General features: G+C 42.1%; 1 protein-coding gene across 2 annotated transcripts in view; it reads right to left on the reverse strand.

The window, feature by feature from the left end:
* Window positions 1-19,062, reverse strand: part of LOC146796120 (uncharacterized) — a 531,425-nt gene that overhangs the window by 481,397 nt on the left and 30,966 nt on the right. For both annotated transcript variants that reach the window (XM_085628491.1, XM_085628489.1), the window contains exon 4: window positions 13,539-13,589. In XM_085628491.1, coding sequence (XP_085484617.1) covers window positions 13,539-13,589 — 51 coding nt within the window. The remainder of the gene's footprint in view (window positions 1-13,538; window positions 13,590-19,062) is intronic.

Consider the following 19,062-nt stretch of genomic DNA (forward strand, 5'->3'; position numbering starts at 1 on the left):
TTAAATGTGTTTATGAATGTATCATTTTACGTGTAGGTAAGAATATTAACTGAACGTACCTTATTTCGTATGCAATTTTGTGAAGCTCCAATGCCATTTCTCTTATGTTAGCTGAATTTTGTAGGCCTAAAATGGTTTTCCCTGAAGGCTCTCGCTTTAGAATTAATAGCTGAATTCATATGTGTTGTGGATTTCACTCTTTTTCAAGTTTTGTGTTGCAGCTGGGAGGAGTGCCCTTGTTTGCTAGAATAATGTCTTTGTGTTTTAGTCAGGCAAGGAGAGAGAAGGAGATACATCGTGAGCTAAAGTCAATAAGGTAAATTGTGGTGTTTTCACACCGGAGAAGGCCTGGTAATCAAGGTCAACCTGTTGCAGTTCAGGAACATCGCTATCCCGTAGATAATTACCTATTAGATCGTGTTCGGAGTGGATAGTGTGACCTGCAAGGACTCTTGGGAAAAATACCTGTAATAATGCATTGTTAGAGTAGGGAAAGAGCACACTTCTTCTCTGCCTTCGGAGAGAAAGCATCTTAGAATGAGCTCTGGCTCGGTAGCTTCACACTATGTGACCCACTAATGTAGAGTGACTTCTTTGGGAGACTCCACAGACTGACACCTTTATGTCTTGTCTAACAAATGGAGGGACCTAGAGCACATCTAGGTCCAGCACACGTTCTCCAAATAATCTAATAAATGTATGTGGGGTATGCAGTTCCTAAAGAAGAATGAGTGTCTATGTGTTTGGAGAGGATGGCGTGACTGGCAAGCATTCTTGGGGAAAATACCTGTAATGATGCAATGTTCGAGTGAGGAAAGTGCCCACTTCTTCTCTGCCTTCAGAAAGAAAGAATCTTAGAATGAGCTCTGTCTCTGTAGCTTCACACTACGTGACCTATTATTGTGGAGAGGCTTCTTCGGGAGACTCCACAGACTGACACCTTTATGTCTTGCCCCGAATGGTGCTTACGTAGGGATGCCATGGTAGTGGTAGAGTAGGGAAAGATTGATGCTTTATACTCATCAACCCTTGATGCAGGTGTAAATTGGACTCATGCTTTCTGATCCTCTGCGTTCTATTTCTTAAATTAATTGTTTTGTTTATGCTACATCGCCTACACTGGATTCGAGGACTTGGCTTTATGCTGAATCCGATGTATCTCTACACTCTCATATTGAGGTGTCTCTATGTTCAGCTATTTTTGGCTTTGTAATAAATTAACTAACCATACGCAGTTATCTGTGGTTACTATGTATCATAGAATTTCCTGTTGAATTGACTAGTAATAATAGCAATCTTTCTCCCCTCTACTCCTACATGCTGCTAAAAAGAACAATAGGATTGTGATTCTAGAATACGTCAGGAACTTATGGGCCCGGCCCTTCAGTTGGTAACAGAATAGGATGGTTAGCACGTGAAGCAAGGGGAGATTTCAGAACTAGTCTAGAAAAGAGAGAACCTAGAACCACAGAGTCCCAAAATAAAGCCCAATGACAAAGAAAGGAGAGTGACGGAATCCAGTGGAGAAAGACGGAGTTTGATGGTGTGGCGAGATCAGCGGCAAATGGAAGAGTATCAATAGGGTGGGTGTAGTGTGTGAAGCTGCAGGAATTAATTGATTGTTTGATGTCTGGCGGAGTTGGTGTAAGATTAAAGGGAATGTGGTTTTGGGCTGGACATGTTACAAGGCTTGAGATTTGAGTTTCAGGTCCCGATGTGGCCTCAGATCCCGGGATATATATTAAATGGTGTAGGAGACACCGAGATTGATTGTGATTGTTTGACCAAAGAATTGAGAAGTTGCCATGAGGACTGATCAACAGCTCCACCTAAGACAGGGAACTTTATGTGAATGGGATGTATAGGAATCGTTTAGTGGACCTTATGTACAGAGGTGAACTATACGGATTCAGGTGATCAGCACAGGTCATGGGTCACTGTGTGTATGTTCTTGCATTATTGAATTCTATCCATCATTTAAGATGGCAGACTACTATGGAGTTTAAGACGATTGTGTGAGTGAATGTGTATGGAGAAATAGTAAAGGAGGGTGAGCCACTGCGAGGAGCGAAGGTGACGTCAGAGTGTGCCATGCTACGATAGGTCAGTTGGCAAAATGCAGCACTGTGATTGGCTGGTAGTCATTGGGAAGTTGTGGTTGGAAAATACTGTCCATCGTAATCTTTGAACTACAAACTGCAATTCAATTATGTGTTGTGTTAAAGTGTTGGGGGATCTTTTTTTAGGGGTGATCAAGGGGATGTTAGTCAAGTGGATGAAGAAGCGCCACCTGAGGATACTCCAGCACACTATGTTGCAACAAAACTAGGGCTCCATACTATAATTTGGCTCCAAAATTGGCACAAAATCAATGAAAAGGAGGGTGAATTGCCATTTCTATGTTTTGGTTGCACCAGTTAAGAGTAGTGAGAGTTGCGCTGTGACCTTTGCCTAGATCAACACAGTTTGAGGCATTATACGCATGGATATGGGCAGCACATGCAAAGAAAAGGGAGTTGTATCAAGGGAAGATGAGGAAAGCTTTAAGGGCATTTCAGGAAGCGCAATGAGATGCACAGCATAAGGGATGGCGAGTGGATACCATTGAGGGGAGAGGCTGTACCCAATTCTGGTCGGATAGAGAGGCTCTCAGAATCAGAATAGAAGGGAAAATGGGAATGATGGGTGTATTGGGAGTGATACTGACAGCAGCTTGTTGGATTGGTTGTTATCTGAGCGTTCTCCACCTTACAATATGCACCCAGAGGAGGGAACAGCAAATGTGGAAAATGTTTCACCATCTCAAACAGGTCTTAATACAGGAGTTGTGGGAAGGATATCCGCAGGAGTAAGGGAGACAGGAGTGTCTGCTTTAGAATGTATGGAACAAAGCAGAGTTAGCGCTTCTTCACAGTTACCGAAAGCTTTTAAAGTGCCGGTCACCATTGGTCCTGTTGTTCCTGTGTATGACCTGAGCTCAGTGGGAAACCTTAATCAGCGACAATCCATTCAGGCTGATGGAACTGCATTTGGAAGGTCAGGAAACATGAACAGAAATCCCCCATCTCTAGTGGCTGTGGAATCTAGTACCCCTTTACCAGCTACTGCTGATCCTTCGGGAAAACATATTGGTTCCAGTACTATACGATCAATACCCATGACAAGCACTAGTTAAGACTTGAGGATGTGGAAAACGCCAGTGAGAGGACCAGTAGGTGTAAGTTCAGAAACAAGTGCAAGTAAGGGAGTTGCGGGAAATCGACATGTCTTAGATTTTGCAGACTTAGAGAATTGGTTGCGAGATCGCAATAACAGCAAGGAAGGTTGGAACAGTACATCAGGTCAGGTAACCATTAAACCTGAGGTAACGGAGAAGCTAGTGGATGTGGTGAGGTTGAGGGGTGAGATAGACGAGATAATCAGTGGGAATTTGCTAAGTTTTCGTCACTCCGCACTCTGCTTGCAGTGCTGAGTTCTGCAAAGACTCTGCCATTGCTGCATATCAAAGTTTTCCGGCGCCTAACCAAAGGTTTGTCGCCATTTTGCCTTATTTAAAAATGCCCATCTCTTGGGATGTGAAGGCACAGAGCATGTGCATAGTTCTAGGTCCATCCCAGATGAGATCACTATTGGCTCCTGACGACTCCTGGGAGACGTACTACTTTCAGGCCATGGACTGCTGCACCCGAGACGAGGTGGAAGATGCTATTTTCTTTCTCAGAGAGTTTGCGCAGTTAAGAGCAGTACACAGCTCCCCAGGATTGTGTGAGCTGAGTCTGACAACTTCTCCTCCATAAGGTTTTTACATATTGCATTTCTGTTTTGCTTGAACATATTTAGAATCAACAATTCCTCTGACCTTTTCCTCAGATCAAGCAGCACTCTGTTGTAACTTGTATCCAGTGCACAGTCTTCAGATGTGTTTTTTTAATTCCATATTACTGTGCAGCACTTGACTGCTCTGCAGATGCAAGAGCCCTTCAAACACAGCATTTGATTTAATTTGAATGGTCTGGATTCTGAAGATTGATGCTTTTAAATTCTCTGTGTCACGCTGCCTCGCTGGAATGTTTATTGTGCATTAGCGGCAATGACTGGAAATGGAAACACACAGTGTAGGTCTGGTGAGGGGTCAAGACTAGTGCTGATTCATTGTAGTAATAAACATGCAAAAATATGTTTATTAGTACGCATAACACATTTTATGAAAGGATATTTATTTTCAATGGCATAATATAAACAATACATATGAAGCTGTGCAGAGTGCCATTAGTGTACCTCAAAAGGCTATGACAAGATGCAGCTTCTATGTAAATAAACTTGGCAAATAAAATTTTCTGACACCCTTGATAAATCAGTTTTAACAAAAGACGTTGTAGACATTTTTAAAAAATCTAAAACTAGACAGTGCCATTGAGACTTTTATCACTAACAAAGACTTATTTCAACTTGCCGTTTCTATATCGCAATAACATTTGCTGTCGTAGACTGTAAATAGGAGGCTGATAGTATGTTTTTCTATTAGTGTGTAGTTTTTGCTCAGTTTTCCTATCACCGCCTGAAACGAGCGTCACTAATGCACTAGAACTTTACTGGGTATGAGCGGGCCTATTAAACGCTGATGTGAAAAAAAATGCTTAGACAATTGCGCTCTTTTGTAAAAATCTAAATATTCGTGCAGCAGCCCACAAGCAGTTGAACAACCCACCAGGATTCGCCTGTAGAATGACACTATGCTCATCTCTTAAAAATAATGGCAACATAAATTCTGTCCACATTGTCGTGTGCCCTAGTTGTCTGGTGCGGTAAAGAGGTTGAACTATTAAACGAACTCCAGAGGAAGGTGTATAAATCTGTATTCAACCTACCAAAGTCCGCCTCCCCAGCTCAGGTTCAGCTGGAATTCGGCCTTCAGAATCAGAAATTCCAGAGCATGAGTGGCTTTGTGAAGCTATGCCATAAATTTTGTGCATCTGAGCCAGGGTCATTGAATAGTCTATGCTAGAAAGAAATTAAAATCCAGATGGATCAAGACATCCCAAATTCATGGGGAGCCCAACTGAGAAAATCATTTGCGGAACTGGATATACAAATGACATGGGACAGCTTGGTAGACCAGGCAGTATTTGGTAAATCGGTAAATAATATAGCAAAGAAGAAGTCTTTCTTAGAAGATAAAATAACAACATCAAAACACCGGCATGGGTGGACTGTGAATAATTCTTACAGATCAACAAAGCCAGGGGCTTACTTAGTAACCCATTTCAGCGCTGAGTTGAAAAAGAGCCTTATTGATTACCGCCTGGGTATGCATGACTCGAAAGACCTACAGCCTTCCTGGAAAAGCAACCAACAAGCAGCACATTGTCGCCTATGCGGTTTTTGTAATAAAACACTAAATCACCTGCTGTTCGCCTGCCCTGCAGTCAAGGATTTAAAGAGTCTGCTTATAAAACCCATTTTTAATGAATTGAACATTCGCACATGCAGGCAAGCTGTGATACGTTGGTTGGAAGGGTCCTCTATAATCTTGGCTTGCCAGGGCGTAAAATATCTGGCAAAAGTAAGGAAGCTTTTGGGGCAGCCGATTTAGAGGAAACCAAAAAAACATGAATAAGGTCAGCATAGGCCTAGTTCAAGCATGGATCCACTTCACAAGCCCAGGTAATAAGTGGACAAAAAGCCTAACCAATCAAGGGATAATTTGAATAACAGATAAAACGGTAGTTGATCAAATTTTAATGTAAAGTTCAGCATCTTGTATAGGCACATTTTAGCTTAACAGGACCTGGTTAGTTCATTTTTTGGACAATTTCAGTTACCTGAGCTCCATGAAAAATCTGAATAATATAAACTTTTATAAGTTTGTTTAAACTATTAGTTACATCTTATGTGCATTATTCACTTGGTTCGGATTTTAAGAAATTGCACAACTAGTTTCTGCCTAATATATTTTAAAATTGTAAATTGTAAGTATTCATATACAATAAACTATTGACTTAACTTGACTTGATACTATGTCCAAGTTGCAAACAGTATGTGGCAGTTGGTTTCCACAGAAAAGCTTTTGAAATAGTTTCCCGTTTGTCCCCTTGAGCCTTGTTGTTGTTGGTATTACAACTGACATATTGGCACGTGGTAATTTTTGCGCTTCCTTTTATTAGTTTTTTGTTTGGAATTATTTTTGGCGTAATTTCCACCCAAAATACTTATATATTTCACTTCAGTACCTCACTGATGATCTTTATTGTTTTACAAAGATGTTATCACGCCCCTGGCATGTTGTTGCTGAATCAAATGAACAAAACCATGATTGTAAGCATCACTTCTATAGCTTCTTCCGCATATTAATTTGTTCCCTGATGGTGGACCACTAGGCAATCAGCATGCTGGGTTTTACTTTTCATTAAATTTGTTACTTTATACAAAGCATGCGAGAGGCAAAGCCTGCACTGATGCACCAAGTCACTCCAGGAATTCGAAGCCACCCTGTTGAGAAACTTAAAAACAAAATTGAGAGCCAGGGACATGAGCGGACCTTGGTTCCCACACAGAGCGCTGCAGAGGCCCCCAGGAAAACACTCCGACTTCTTTATTAGGCATAGGCGGAACTCCGCGGAATATCACGGAGTTCCTGAGTAACTACTTGGAATTCCGCGGAGTAGAACTCTGTGAACTCCACCCAACCCTAATAGGTCAGAGGTACGAAGTAGACTTGTCTTGAATGAAAATGCTACAGGGGAATCATAGGCTTAACTATAGTGACCAGGAGCTGGAGGAAAAGAGAGTGACAATGGGATTGAAAATGCATATCCAAGAGTTAGTTATAGGAATACCGGCTTGGAGTATGCTGAATAAGTGGGAGGAAATGTGGTCTAAGAAGAAGAGTGCCAGAAAAGTGACAGGGGAAACACCACCTCCAGGAGGATGAGGCATATCCATTACAAGAGGTGCCTAATGGAGGGTATGTGCATGTCCCTTGGATTAGGGGTGACCTAGCTGCGTTCACAAATGATTTCCCTAGGTTGAGGGAGAAACCTGCTGAATGGTACAAACAAGTCGATCACTTTGTTAAAATCTTGAAAGTGTTGTGGATTGACTCGAGTACTCTGTTTGAAATTGTGGTTCCTAGTGATCTATGGTCTGCATGCAAAATAGCTATTGAATGGCCTGCTGCTGAGTCAGAAAGGGATTCTGTATCTCATGGTCCTTGGCCTTTGGTCATGGAAAATTACGATCCGGCGATGACATGTTTGCAGTCCAAAATAGCCCCTCAAGATATAGATTGGGTTTAGATAGATCGAACGACCCAGGATCCTAAGGAGTCAGTGCATGCCTATTACGAAAGGCTCTTACAAACCTTGAAGCAATACAGTGGGTTGGACACACTCGACCCTAAACACATGGGTCAATTTGTCTTAAAATTTGTGACAGGATTGAGGCCAGAAATCAGCCTCATGATCCAATAACATTTGATCTACTGGCAAAATACATCCATGGATGAAATTCTACAGTATGCCAGGTAATGCAGTGATGAAGTGGATTCCAAGCATAGGAGGATAAAGGAGAAATTAATGCTGGTCCAAATGTGAAATGCACACAAGGGAGAGCAAGTGCAGGCAATTGGAGGAACAGTAGGTCCCAATCAGGGGAATATCCAAGGAAGTGTCCAGGGTACATCAGGTCCAGCGGGACAGAGAAGAGGAAGAGGTGTCCCCATAGATGCCAAAACAAGGAGAGATGCCACTGAAAAAGACAACTGCCTGTCACTTTTGTCACAAGATTGGGCATTGGAAGCACATGCGAGTGCTGCTTAAATCCATTTAATCAGGTGCAAGAGGGAGAACTCGTGCAAGTGACAGATGTGGTAAACCAGTTACAGACAGTGACAAGGCCAACCTTCCTTAATGCGGGAGGGAATCAGAACCAGTTATTGCAAGTGCCGCAACCTCCAAGAGCTGAACAGGGCAATCAAACGTACCATCAGATGCCCTTCATGGAAGCACTAGATGGATTTACTCAGGACCCGTCCTTATGACAGTGCCTGAGGGGGGAGGAAGACTGTACACTTGACGCAGTCTTAGATGTAGACCAGAGTGGGCCATTAGTAGAAGCTGACATAGATGGTCATCTCATTACGTTCTTGATTGATACTGGTGCTACCCATTCTACTGTGAGATCTGCAGTGGTCCCAAACCTACCCATCTCGGGAAAATCAATCCAAGTTGTAGGAGTTGCTAAAAAAAGAATGACAAACCCTTTGACAGAAGATGTGCCGGTGAAAATTGGAACTTTTCAGGATCATCACCAGTTCGTGGTGTGTGATTTAAGTCCAGTCTATTTATTAGGGCATGACCTCTTGTACAAATTGAATTGTACCATCTATTGTACACCAACGGGGATTGCGTTGCAGACTAATGAAGAGGACATCGCTTTCAAGTTAGAGATCCACAATCATTGTGTGGCCATATTTCCTTTATTGACAGTTGAAGACATGCCGCTGGACTTGAGACTCTCCAGTGGTATGGGACTTCACTGGAGAGGAAATTGGACTGACAAAGAGTCGAGCCAGTCTGCACACAGATCGAGCCTAATGCAAAATTCCAGAGATTGCCTCAGTATAACCTGACCCCAGAAACGGTGGCAGGGATCACACCTGTAATTGAGTCCATGATTGCGCAGGGCATATTGAAGGAGATCATAGGAAGTCTGTGCAATTCGCCCATCATAGGATTGCAGAAACCAAGCAAAAGTATTGAGTAGTTCAGGACTTTAGGAAAGTCAATAATATCATGATTCCATGTTGTGCTGTGGTACTGAATCAATCTGTGATCCTATTCCAGATTCCGTATGAAGCTGTCTGGTTTACAGTGATTGGACTTTGTCAGGCATTTTTCTCCATTCCACTGCATGAGGAAAGCCGATTTATATTTGCTTTCCATCTTGAAAATTGTGTCTTAACATGGTGTTGTATCCCTCAAGGGTATACTAAAAACCCATCCATCTTCAATCAGGTCTTAAAGAAGAACCTTGACAGTTTGGCTTTACCCCAAAACTCATTGTTAGTTCAGTACATTGATGACCTCCTCATTGCATCTGAAACACAGGAGGCTTGCAGGGACGATACTATCGCCTTCCTAAACCATCTGGCTGACAATGGGCATAAGGTATCCGAGCAAACTTCAGAACTGTCTTACTTTAGTTCAGTACTTGAGTCAAAGAATTGAGAAAAGCAAGAGGAAGGTGTTTCAATCATGAAAATGAATCAGCCTACCACCCAGAAAGAGATCAAGATGTTTTTAGGAATGGTTGGCTACTGCCAAAAATGGATTCCAAATTTCTTATACAAGGCAAAACCTTTGCAGATGCTGACCCACAAAGATGTGAGTGATCCAGTACCTTGGGATAACAACTGCTTACTTGCCTTCTTGGAACTGAGAGAGTGCCTCTGTTGCACTCCAGCTTTAGAAATGCCTGATTACAAAAATGTGTTTTCACTGTTCTGCCACGAAAAGGAAGGTTGTGCTCTTTCTGTACTCACCCAGACACATGGAGGTGCACATAGACCAGTGGCTTATTTCCCAGCTACATCAGATCCTGTAGCTTCAGCGTTGCCCAGGTGTCTCAAGTTCATTGCTGCAGCAGGTATCACTATTGTATGACGTGGGAACATTTTAATGGGTCATCCACTTACTGAGTATGTACTACACTCAGCTGAGCTCCTGATGACGAGAACCAAAACACAGCATTTGACTAATAACAGGTTAACAAGATATGAACAAGTGCTACTTGCAGCACAAAGTGTGACTCTGAGGGGCTGATCTGTGTTAAATCCAGGTACCTTGTTGCCTGTTCCAAATGCTGATGGGGAAGATTATGAAGACCATGACTGTCTAGATGTTACTGAGCTTTGCAACAAGCCGAGAACTGACATTGCCAATGAACCATTGTCTGACCCCGATCAAGTCCCTTTTCTTGATGGTTCATGCCTAAGAGACAATGGAGGGAATCTGAGAGCAGCACAAAATGTGGTATGCGCTCGCCAGTGTGGCAAGCGCATCCTAATCTGAATGGCGGGCCCGCCACATCTATGGCGGGCGGTCCCTTTAGCTGTTGGGAAAGTCCGCCCGCCATCGTAATAGACCCCTATGTGTGTTGATCCTCTTACAGCTACAATCCAAGCCACTTTAAAATAGGCAGAAATGTATTATAGGTACACTTATTGTAGGAGTAATCATAGTGAGAGTGGCAGGCCTTACTGAATCTATTTTAAGTGCACACAAAGCTGAGGTACAGGCAGAGGGGCTACATGGAACATCTACACCTACCACTGCTGCCTCAAAAGAGGGTATATTAGCATCTGATAAAAGCTTAATAGAGCTGACTCGTTGCTGTGCCTAAAGGTTATTACCCACTGAATGCTTATGCAAAGTTGCTGTATGAATATGTGAATACCGTGTGAGAGAGTGTTACGTGTGTATGCATGCCCGTATGCATGCCCGCTTTGGTTTAGGAAGGTATTAGGTACCACTACCTGCCCTTGACATATGGTATTAGTTGTAGGTTGCTCCTTAGCATGTTTTATGAAAAGTGTCATTAAGTGTACTATTTCTCGAATTATGATGTGGTACTTTCAGAAGTTCCAGTCTGCAAACATCTGAACAAATATGATTATTACAAGCAAGAAGAGAGAATGGGGAAGTATTTTGTACCCACAGTAAAACTAGACACTGCTTCTGCACATAGACACAATTACACTTGCACATTAACTGACATAGACAATACATTTGTACATCAAATAGAGGATAGACATAGAGGCCTAACCATTAATCTTAATAATAGGGAAAGAAATGTTAAGTCGACCAAGGAGGATTTCTCTCAAAAGGCTAAGAGAAGCTATGGTCTGATAGCTCTAGATTGGGAACAACGAGGGATGCTCAGCATTCGACATGTACAGAGCTGTTATGACATTATCTTTGTGGGACAGAGTGTGTGTGATCACATCTTCTTAATTTATGCTTCTTCAAAGAAGCTCCTTTAAGAAGCCGTGCAAATGGTGCCTAGAGTATACTTTGTGTGTGAGAAGAATGCATATGTTTGGCTTCCGAACAATTGGTATGGTACTCGTAATATGGCTGAGTGTGTTTCCAAAGATATACCATGTGGAAGATCTGGAGACTGTGGAGGAAATGTAGAATCATAGAGAGAAACATGGACTGAGTGCTGGAGAAATTGTAGGAGACATATTTGGAGTGATGATACCCTGTTTGGGTGTAGTGTTGAATGACATCAAGATTAGAAGATTGTCTACCATTGTGGATAAATTGTCAGACATTGTTGCTCGTAGATGGAGAGATGATTTCGATAAGGGCGATGGTGATGCAGAACCGTCTTGCTTTAGATGTGTTATTGGCAAAAGATGGTGGGGTCTGTCAGATGCTGAGGAGCCAACAGTGTTGTACTTACATTCATGATAAAAGTAAAGATCTGAGGGGATATACAAGTTACATCACTGAGTTACGCAATGAAATACATGACTTGGCAACCGAGAGAGTTTGAGATAAGATTGGAAAGGGATTTGGAACAGTTGGAAGTTGGTTTGCTAACTTAGGAAAGGGAATTCTTGGATATATCTTGAAGCCAATAATAATTGTTGTGATCTGTGTTATCATCTTATTCGGTATTATAAGAGCATGCAAATGGCACAAGGCGAGGATTCCTTTAGGGAGAGGGAAAGAAGTGTGAAAAGACTGCAGGACTGTCACTGTGAGAATCTTAAGCGGTTGGAAGAGTTCAGAAAGAGGAGACTAGCTATGACATCTATTCAGCTCAGTTTACTCTACAGGGATTCAATGGTGGTTTGTGATAACACAGATCATCAGAGGGGGGACTGATGATGCGGAAATAATGCTTTATTTGTAGGGATGCATTATAATCACACATGTAAAGTGCACCCACGTATAATCCTTTGTTGTATTAAAGTGAAGTGTTAGAATTTCGCAATGTAATAACGTGAAATGTGATGTGTTCAGGCTTTTGAACAGTTAAATGGCAAATTAATGTAGAAGGTAAATGTAACTAGCATAAAACATTAACCTAAAGAACTCGTCTTGTGCCTCTGACAATCACCCATTTATTAAAAGTGTTTATTAATGTATAATTTCATGTGTAGGTAATAATATTAACTGAATGTTTCTTATCTCCTAAGCAATTTTGTGACACTCATTTCCCATTTCTCTTATGTTAACTGAATTTTGTGGGCCTGTAATGCATTTCCCTGCAGGCTCTCGCTGAATTCCTGTGCGCTGCGGCTATCGTTCCTTCGCACGTTTTGTACTGCAGGTGGAAGGAGTGCCCTTGTTAGCTAGAATAATGTCTTTGTGTTTTAGTCAGGCAAGGAGAGAGAAGGTGTCAGGACTCACGGTAGGTTTCATCCTTATTTAACTCTGGCCACCATTTCTCCCTCACAAAACCATCAAAAAGCATTTGATCCCTGGAGTTGGAGAGCAAGTTGGCATCGTAGAAATTCCAACATGGCCGCTAACATTCCAATACTGCTGCAGCATATCGCTGTGTAGCAGTCTAGTCATTTAGGTTAATCACAAACTGGTGACGCGCGCTCCAAGATTCCACTGTGCACTTCACCGAAGTACTTCAAGGAAGAGCAACAAATTTACATGGGCGCCATGGAAGTCAGTTAGGGTAGTTTGCGTGCACACCGGGTTTAGATTTGACGGTTTGTAAAATTACCAGAGTCAAGGTCAGTGAACTGTTTAGTTCTTGTCATGTAAAAAAGAAATACTTTTGTGGAAAGCTAATAGCATAGATTCTAAATATTACCGGGAGGATAGAGGTAAAATAAAAGTATTTAAAACTGCTCTTCCTCAGTTCCCCTCTAAACCTTCGGTGAATTCTCAGAGGCTTTCATTACACAATTTCTGTCAGAACCATTTCGTATCTCCTAAACGTGGGCGTGACCTTTCAACACGCCGTGTTTACCAGTGAGAAATGCAAGCATCCAATTTCAGCTGTGTTCAGTCAGCTGAGGCAAAATATCTATAACTCGGGCTCCTCTTTTAACACATCGAGTTTCCTCTCAACTAAATAAAAAGGAATATTCTTTAAACCAAATACTTTTCAGCCAGAGTCAGAGTTATTCGAGTGTGACGATTAGCACACCATAAATCAAGGCTCTTTTCAAGGACATGAAGAGCTAATTAAAACTAACATAAAAACAACATCCCTTAAACAAATAACTTCCTACCAGAGTCAGAAATATTTGTGGGTAATAATTAGCGCTCCATAAATCAAGACGCTTTCCAAGCACATGAAGAGCTTAAGGGAAAATAGATGAAAACCACATAACTGCAATTTATACTACGAAGCTAAAAAGCCTTTACTAAGTCTGTGGTACAAAAAAGAAAGGCAGAGACATGAATTCCCAGAACCCCATTTAATACGGCCAGTTCAGTTCAACACACTGGAAGTACACTAATAGAAATTAGAGGCACACCATTACAGAATTAAATAAAACTTACCTGTATAATTTCTTGTGAAGGAAGCTGAAGCAAGATAGGCGCTGGTCGTCCCTGAAAAAGAAGAAAGAAGATAACTGAACTGCACTTCTCTTCATACATAGAGAAGAAAGCAAAAAGAGAAGTAAGAAGAGAAGTAGGCTCCCAATCATATCCTGGTAAGGCAGGCAACCCTAAATGTTAAGGAAAGTAAGTTATTCTTAGATAAATGGAAAAGTAAAGTTACATTACATATGTGTTTTAGCACTACAAGAACACTACGAAGAAGAATAGAAGATTGGCAGAACAATCAGAGTGTTGGGAGCTGTCTCTTCTCTGTCCCATTCCCCTTTCCCCCCTTGGTACTTACCTGCAATGGTTTATTGGGATACTAAGCAGGGAGGTTTCGAGAGGGGCATTGGAAACTAGTTTCATTCTGCTCCCGTGCCATTAGAACCATAGTTGTTTGCCTTGACAGAGTGAAGTGCCCACATTGGTACTAGCACCTGAGCAGGATGACGGAAGGATTTGAGTTAAAAGACTTAGGAGACATTTTAGGTAATATACAAAGACACTTAACGGCAGTCCGAGAGGAATATAAAATTCTGAGACAAGAACTAATTAGTTTAAAATCAGGAGAATCAGTTTTGGGGTCTAGTCAAGGAACCTCCTCCTTTGAAATTCAAAGGCCTAACACCAGTACCTTATCCTTTGCCCCAACACAAGTCATTCATTCATTATCCCCTGTAATCCCTCTTGCCCCTCCTGAGCGATTCAATGGAGACCCGCAGAAGGCGCAATTTTTTTTAACACAATGCTCCCTACATTTCCTGTGCCGACCAACGATTTTCCCCGATGCACAGTCCCGCGTAGCCTTCATTTCATCTTACCTAAGTGGTGACGCCGCCTCATGGCGCATGCCATTAGTAACTAAAGATGATCCTATCCTGTATAATCTAGATGACTTCAAAAAAGAATTTCTCCAAATTTTCGATAGAAGAACTGCATCTCAGGCCTCAGACAACAAATTGTTAGAATTGAAACAGGGCAACCGAGAACTAGTGGCCTACCTAGCCCAATTCAATAAATTGGTGGTAGAAACAGACTGGCCCGAGAATAAAAGAGCGGCAGTATTCTACAGAGGGTTGAGAGACGAACTAAAGGATGCGTTGTCACAGATTTCAAATCGTCCTACTGATATTTCAGCACTGGTGGATCTAACCTTGGAGACTGATTATCTGCAAAATGAGCGGAAGGGAGAACGAAGAAGAGATTTTATACCCAGTATTCCCCGTTTTGATCGAGCCAAATCGGAATCCACGCGTACGACAGAAGGAACTTCGGGAGTTGTACCTATGCAAATTGGTGTTATCCGAGGACAACTCTCAAAAGAGGAAAAAGAAAAGAGAAGAATAAATAAGTTGTACATGTACTGTGGAGGCAGTGGACATTTTGTCGAAACATGCTTGAAGCGACCCAAAATTCCAGCCAAGGAGAAGTAAAACTAGCAGCACCACCAGTCAACTGAGTTGGATTGGTGGATGCTAACAAAGAAACAACTCCAATAAATCACCAACTGGTGAACACCCTACAAGTCTCCTCACCCCACTTGGTTATGTCTGTAAAGTTAAAATTCAGGGAGGTAGTTCTCAAAGACATTATGATCATGGTTGACTCTGGAGCAACCGGTAATTTTTGCGACCACAAATTTGCTAATCGAATTGGATTGCAAGCTATCAGAAAAGAGAAAAGTGAGAAGGTCAGAGCCGTAGATGGTACTGATTGAACCTCTGGACCCATAACCAGTCACACAGAAGTTCTGCAAATGACTACCGCCCAAGGACATCGAGAAACCCTAGAATTTAATTTAATTGGAATTGATTTTAGGTTTACCGTGGCTAACTGAACACAACCCGTTGATTGATTGGGGAGTTCGTACTATTCAATTAAATTCTGCCTACTACACCAGGAATTGTTTTCAAAACTCGACCGAATTTTCTGAACCCAGTGCAGCTGCTCAGCTGTGTGAAAATGGTAGTTCGGTATGTGTGATCCAAACAAACTAAGATACCAGAAGAATATCAAGACTTTGCTGACATTTTTGACGAAGTTAAGGCTGAAACTCTACCTCCTCACAGGCCCTATGACTGCAAAATTGATCTTGAACCTGGGGCAAACTTGCTGTGCAGTCAGATCTATGCCTTAACGGAAAAAAAAAACGTCCATTCGAAAGAATATTTAGCCAAGAATTTGGAGAACGGGTTTATTAGAAAATCTCGATCTTCAGTCTCTTCCCCCATTTTTTTCGTGCCGGAAAAAGGGGGAGATCTCAGAACGTGCATTGACTTTCGGGCAGTCAACAGGATAGCAATTAAAAATCGCTACCCATTGCCCCTCATTTCGGTCTTGATTGATCAGGTCAACGAAGCAAAAATCTACACTTGTTTAGATCTACGAGGAGCTTATCACCTGATTAGACTCCGGGAAGGCGACAAATGGAAGATGGCGTTTAGGACCAAATATGGCTTTTACGAGTACCTAGTAATGCTGTATGGTCTTTGTAATGCGCCAGCGGCCTTCCAGTACTTTATTAACTATGTTTTGAGTGACTTTATCGACCAATGTGCCATTGTGTACATTGATGACATTCTGATTTATTCCAACTCTATAGAAGAACATCAAGATCAAGTACAAGCTGTTCTACAACATTTACAAGAGAATTCCCTATACGTCAAGTTACAGAAATGCTTGTTCAACACTGATACAGTGGAATTTTTAGGATTCGTATTGATTTGTCACCCACAGGTGTAAAAATGGAAGAACAGAAAGTGAAGGCGATTACGGACTGTAAATCTCCTACCTCTATCAAAGAGGTTCAAAGTTTTATCGGATTCTCTAACTTGTATAGGCGATTCATTCATGGATTTTCCCAAAAGATCCTTCCTCTTACTCGTCTTCTCAAAAAAGGTGTTCCATTCAAATGGTCTGACGAAGCGGAAGAGGCCTTTAACTTGATGAAAGAAAGTTTTACCACCGCACCAGTGTTGCTTCATGCGGATCCCTCCGAACCTTTTTACCTAGAGACAGACGCTTCAGATCTGGCCACCGGAGGAATACTTTCACAACGGCACAAGGACACAGGGCAGTTACATCAAGTGGCTTATCGTTCTCGCAAACTCAACTCTGCGGAATGTAATTATACAATTGCAGAGAAAGAACTTCTAGCCATTAAAGATGCCTTCAAAGATTGGAGGCATTATCTGATGGGAGCTAAATACATGGTCACGGTGTTTACTGATCACCGCAATTTGAAATTTCCACGATATGCTCGTACCCTCACTCCACGTCAGCTTCGTTGGTCGCTCTATTTCGCAGACTTCGATTTTGTATTTACCTTTCGCCCAGGTTCTAAGAATGGAAAAGCTGATGTTCTTTCCTGGCTAGACACAGAAAATCAAGCTCCTGTCATTGAGGATCTACAAATCATTCCTGAAGATAAGATTGTTGGTGTGATCTCTGTGGAGCCTTTTGAGACTTGTATTTGGGAAGTTATGACTGATCTAGACATGGAGAAATGGGCGACTGAAGATCTACATCGTTCTATTAAGAATGGTCTACCCTATCATGGAACCTCCCTGTTTCTACCTACAAAGGAACTTCAACTGAAGGCGATGCAAGAATGTCATGACAACCCTCTGGCTGGCCATAAGGGTATACTAAAGACTGAAGACTTACTCAAACGGCGTTTTTGGTAGCCAAACATGTGTCGAGATGTTCGTCAATATGTTTTAAGATGTGGACTTTGTGCAAGGGGAACCGTACAGGCAGGCCTCTAAAGGTCTCTTACAACCCATGCCAACCCCTCCCTATCCTTGGCACACTGTCTCCCTCTCATGTGTACAACACCATCCTTGTCTGTGTTGACACCTTTAGTAAGATGGCACATTTTGTACCCTTCAAGGGCACACCCACTGCCAAACAACTGTCCATACTTTTCAATCAACATTTTATTCGTCTCCATGGTATTCCTAAAATCCTAATCTCAGATAGAGTCTCTCAGTTTCTGTCGCAATTTTGGAAAGACTACATCAAAGGTCTTAACATTGACCATCGCTACTCCAACAGTTTCCATCCGGAGACTGATGGTCAGACTGAGCGCATTAATCAGGAACTGAAAAAACATCTTCGACTTTACTTGCTAGATGAAGAGGGTGATTGGCCTGATTATCTGTGGACTGCTGAGTGTGCTCATAATAACGCTTTAAATGTGTCCACTGGTCATTCCCCTTTCTTTGTAAATTCAGGCAAACATCCTAATTCCCATGTTTATTTTGAGAATGTAGAAGTTCCCTCTGTTCAAGACATTGCCGGACAGATAGCTAAAATCCACCAATCTACAACTTAGAATTTGTCGATCGCTAAAGATCGTTACAAACACTTTGCTTATCGGAAACGTAAAAAAGAACCTCATCTTCAGGTAGGGGACTTAGTTTGGCTTTGTACAAAAAATCTCAGACTCAAAGGCTCCCGTAAATTCCAACCCCGTTTCATGGGCCCCATCTAGTTGAGAAGGTCATTAACCCAGCAACTTACCGACTATCACTGCCTGACACAACTAGGATTCATCCAGCCTTTCACATCTCTCTCCTTAAACCAGTCCAACCAGGTTTGAGGAGTACTCCCCCTCCTGATCCGCTGATTTTTGATGGTGAGGTGGTGTACGAGGTGAAACGAATCTTAGATTAAAAAAAGATTCAAAACAAACTTTTGTACCTCATTGATTGGGAGGGTTATGGGCCTGATGAGCGTTCATGGGAAAAAAGTACCAATGTCCATGCCCCTCGATTAATCAGAGCCTTCCATGCTAAATTCCCAGCTAAACCACGATTGGAAGAAACCCCGTTGGGAGTGGGTACTGTCAGGACTCACGGTAGGTTTTCTCCTTATTTAACTCTGGACACCATTTCTCCCTCACAAAACCATCATAAAGCATTTGATCCCTGGAGGTGGAGAGCAAGTTGGCATCATAGAAATTCCAACATGGCAGCTGATATTCCAATACTGCTGCAGCATATCGCTGTGTAGCAGTCTAGTCATTTAGGTTAATCACACACTGGTGAACCGCGCTCCAAGATTCCACTGTGCACTTCACCGAAGTACTTCAAGGAAGAGCAACAAATTTGCATGGGTGTTGTGGAAGTCAGTCAGGGTAGTTTGCGTGCACACCGGGTTTAGATTCAACGGTTTGTAAATTCCCAAAGTCAAGGTAAGTGAACTGTTTAGTTCTTGTCATGTAAAAAAGAAATACTTTTGTGGAAAGCTAATAGCATAGATTCTAAATATCACCCGGAGGATGGAGGTGAAATAAAAGTATTTAAAACTGCTTCCTCAGTTCCCCTCTAAACCTTCGGTGAATTCTCAGAGGCTTTCATTACACAATTTCTGTCAGAACCATATCGTTTCTCCAGAACGCGGGTGTGACCTTTCAACACGCCGCGTTTACCAGTAAGAAATGCAAGCATCCAATTTCAGCTGTGTTCAGTCAGCT

This window comes from Triturus cristatus, chromosome 10, assembly GCF_964204655.1.
Source record: "Triturus cristatus chromosome 10, aTriCri1.1, whole genome shotgun sequence".
NCBI classification, from domain to species: Eukaryota; Metazoa; Chordata; class Amphibia; order Caudata; family Salamandridae; genus Triturus; species Triturus cristatus.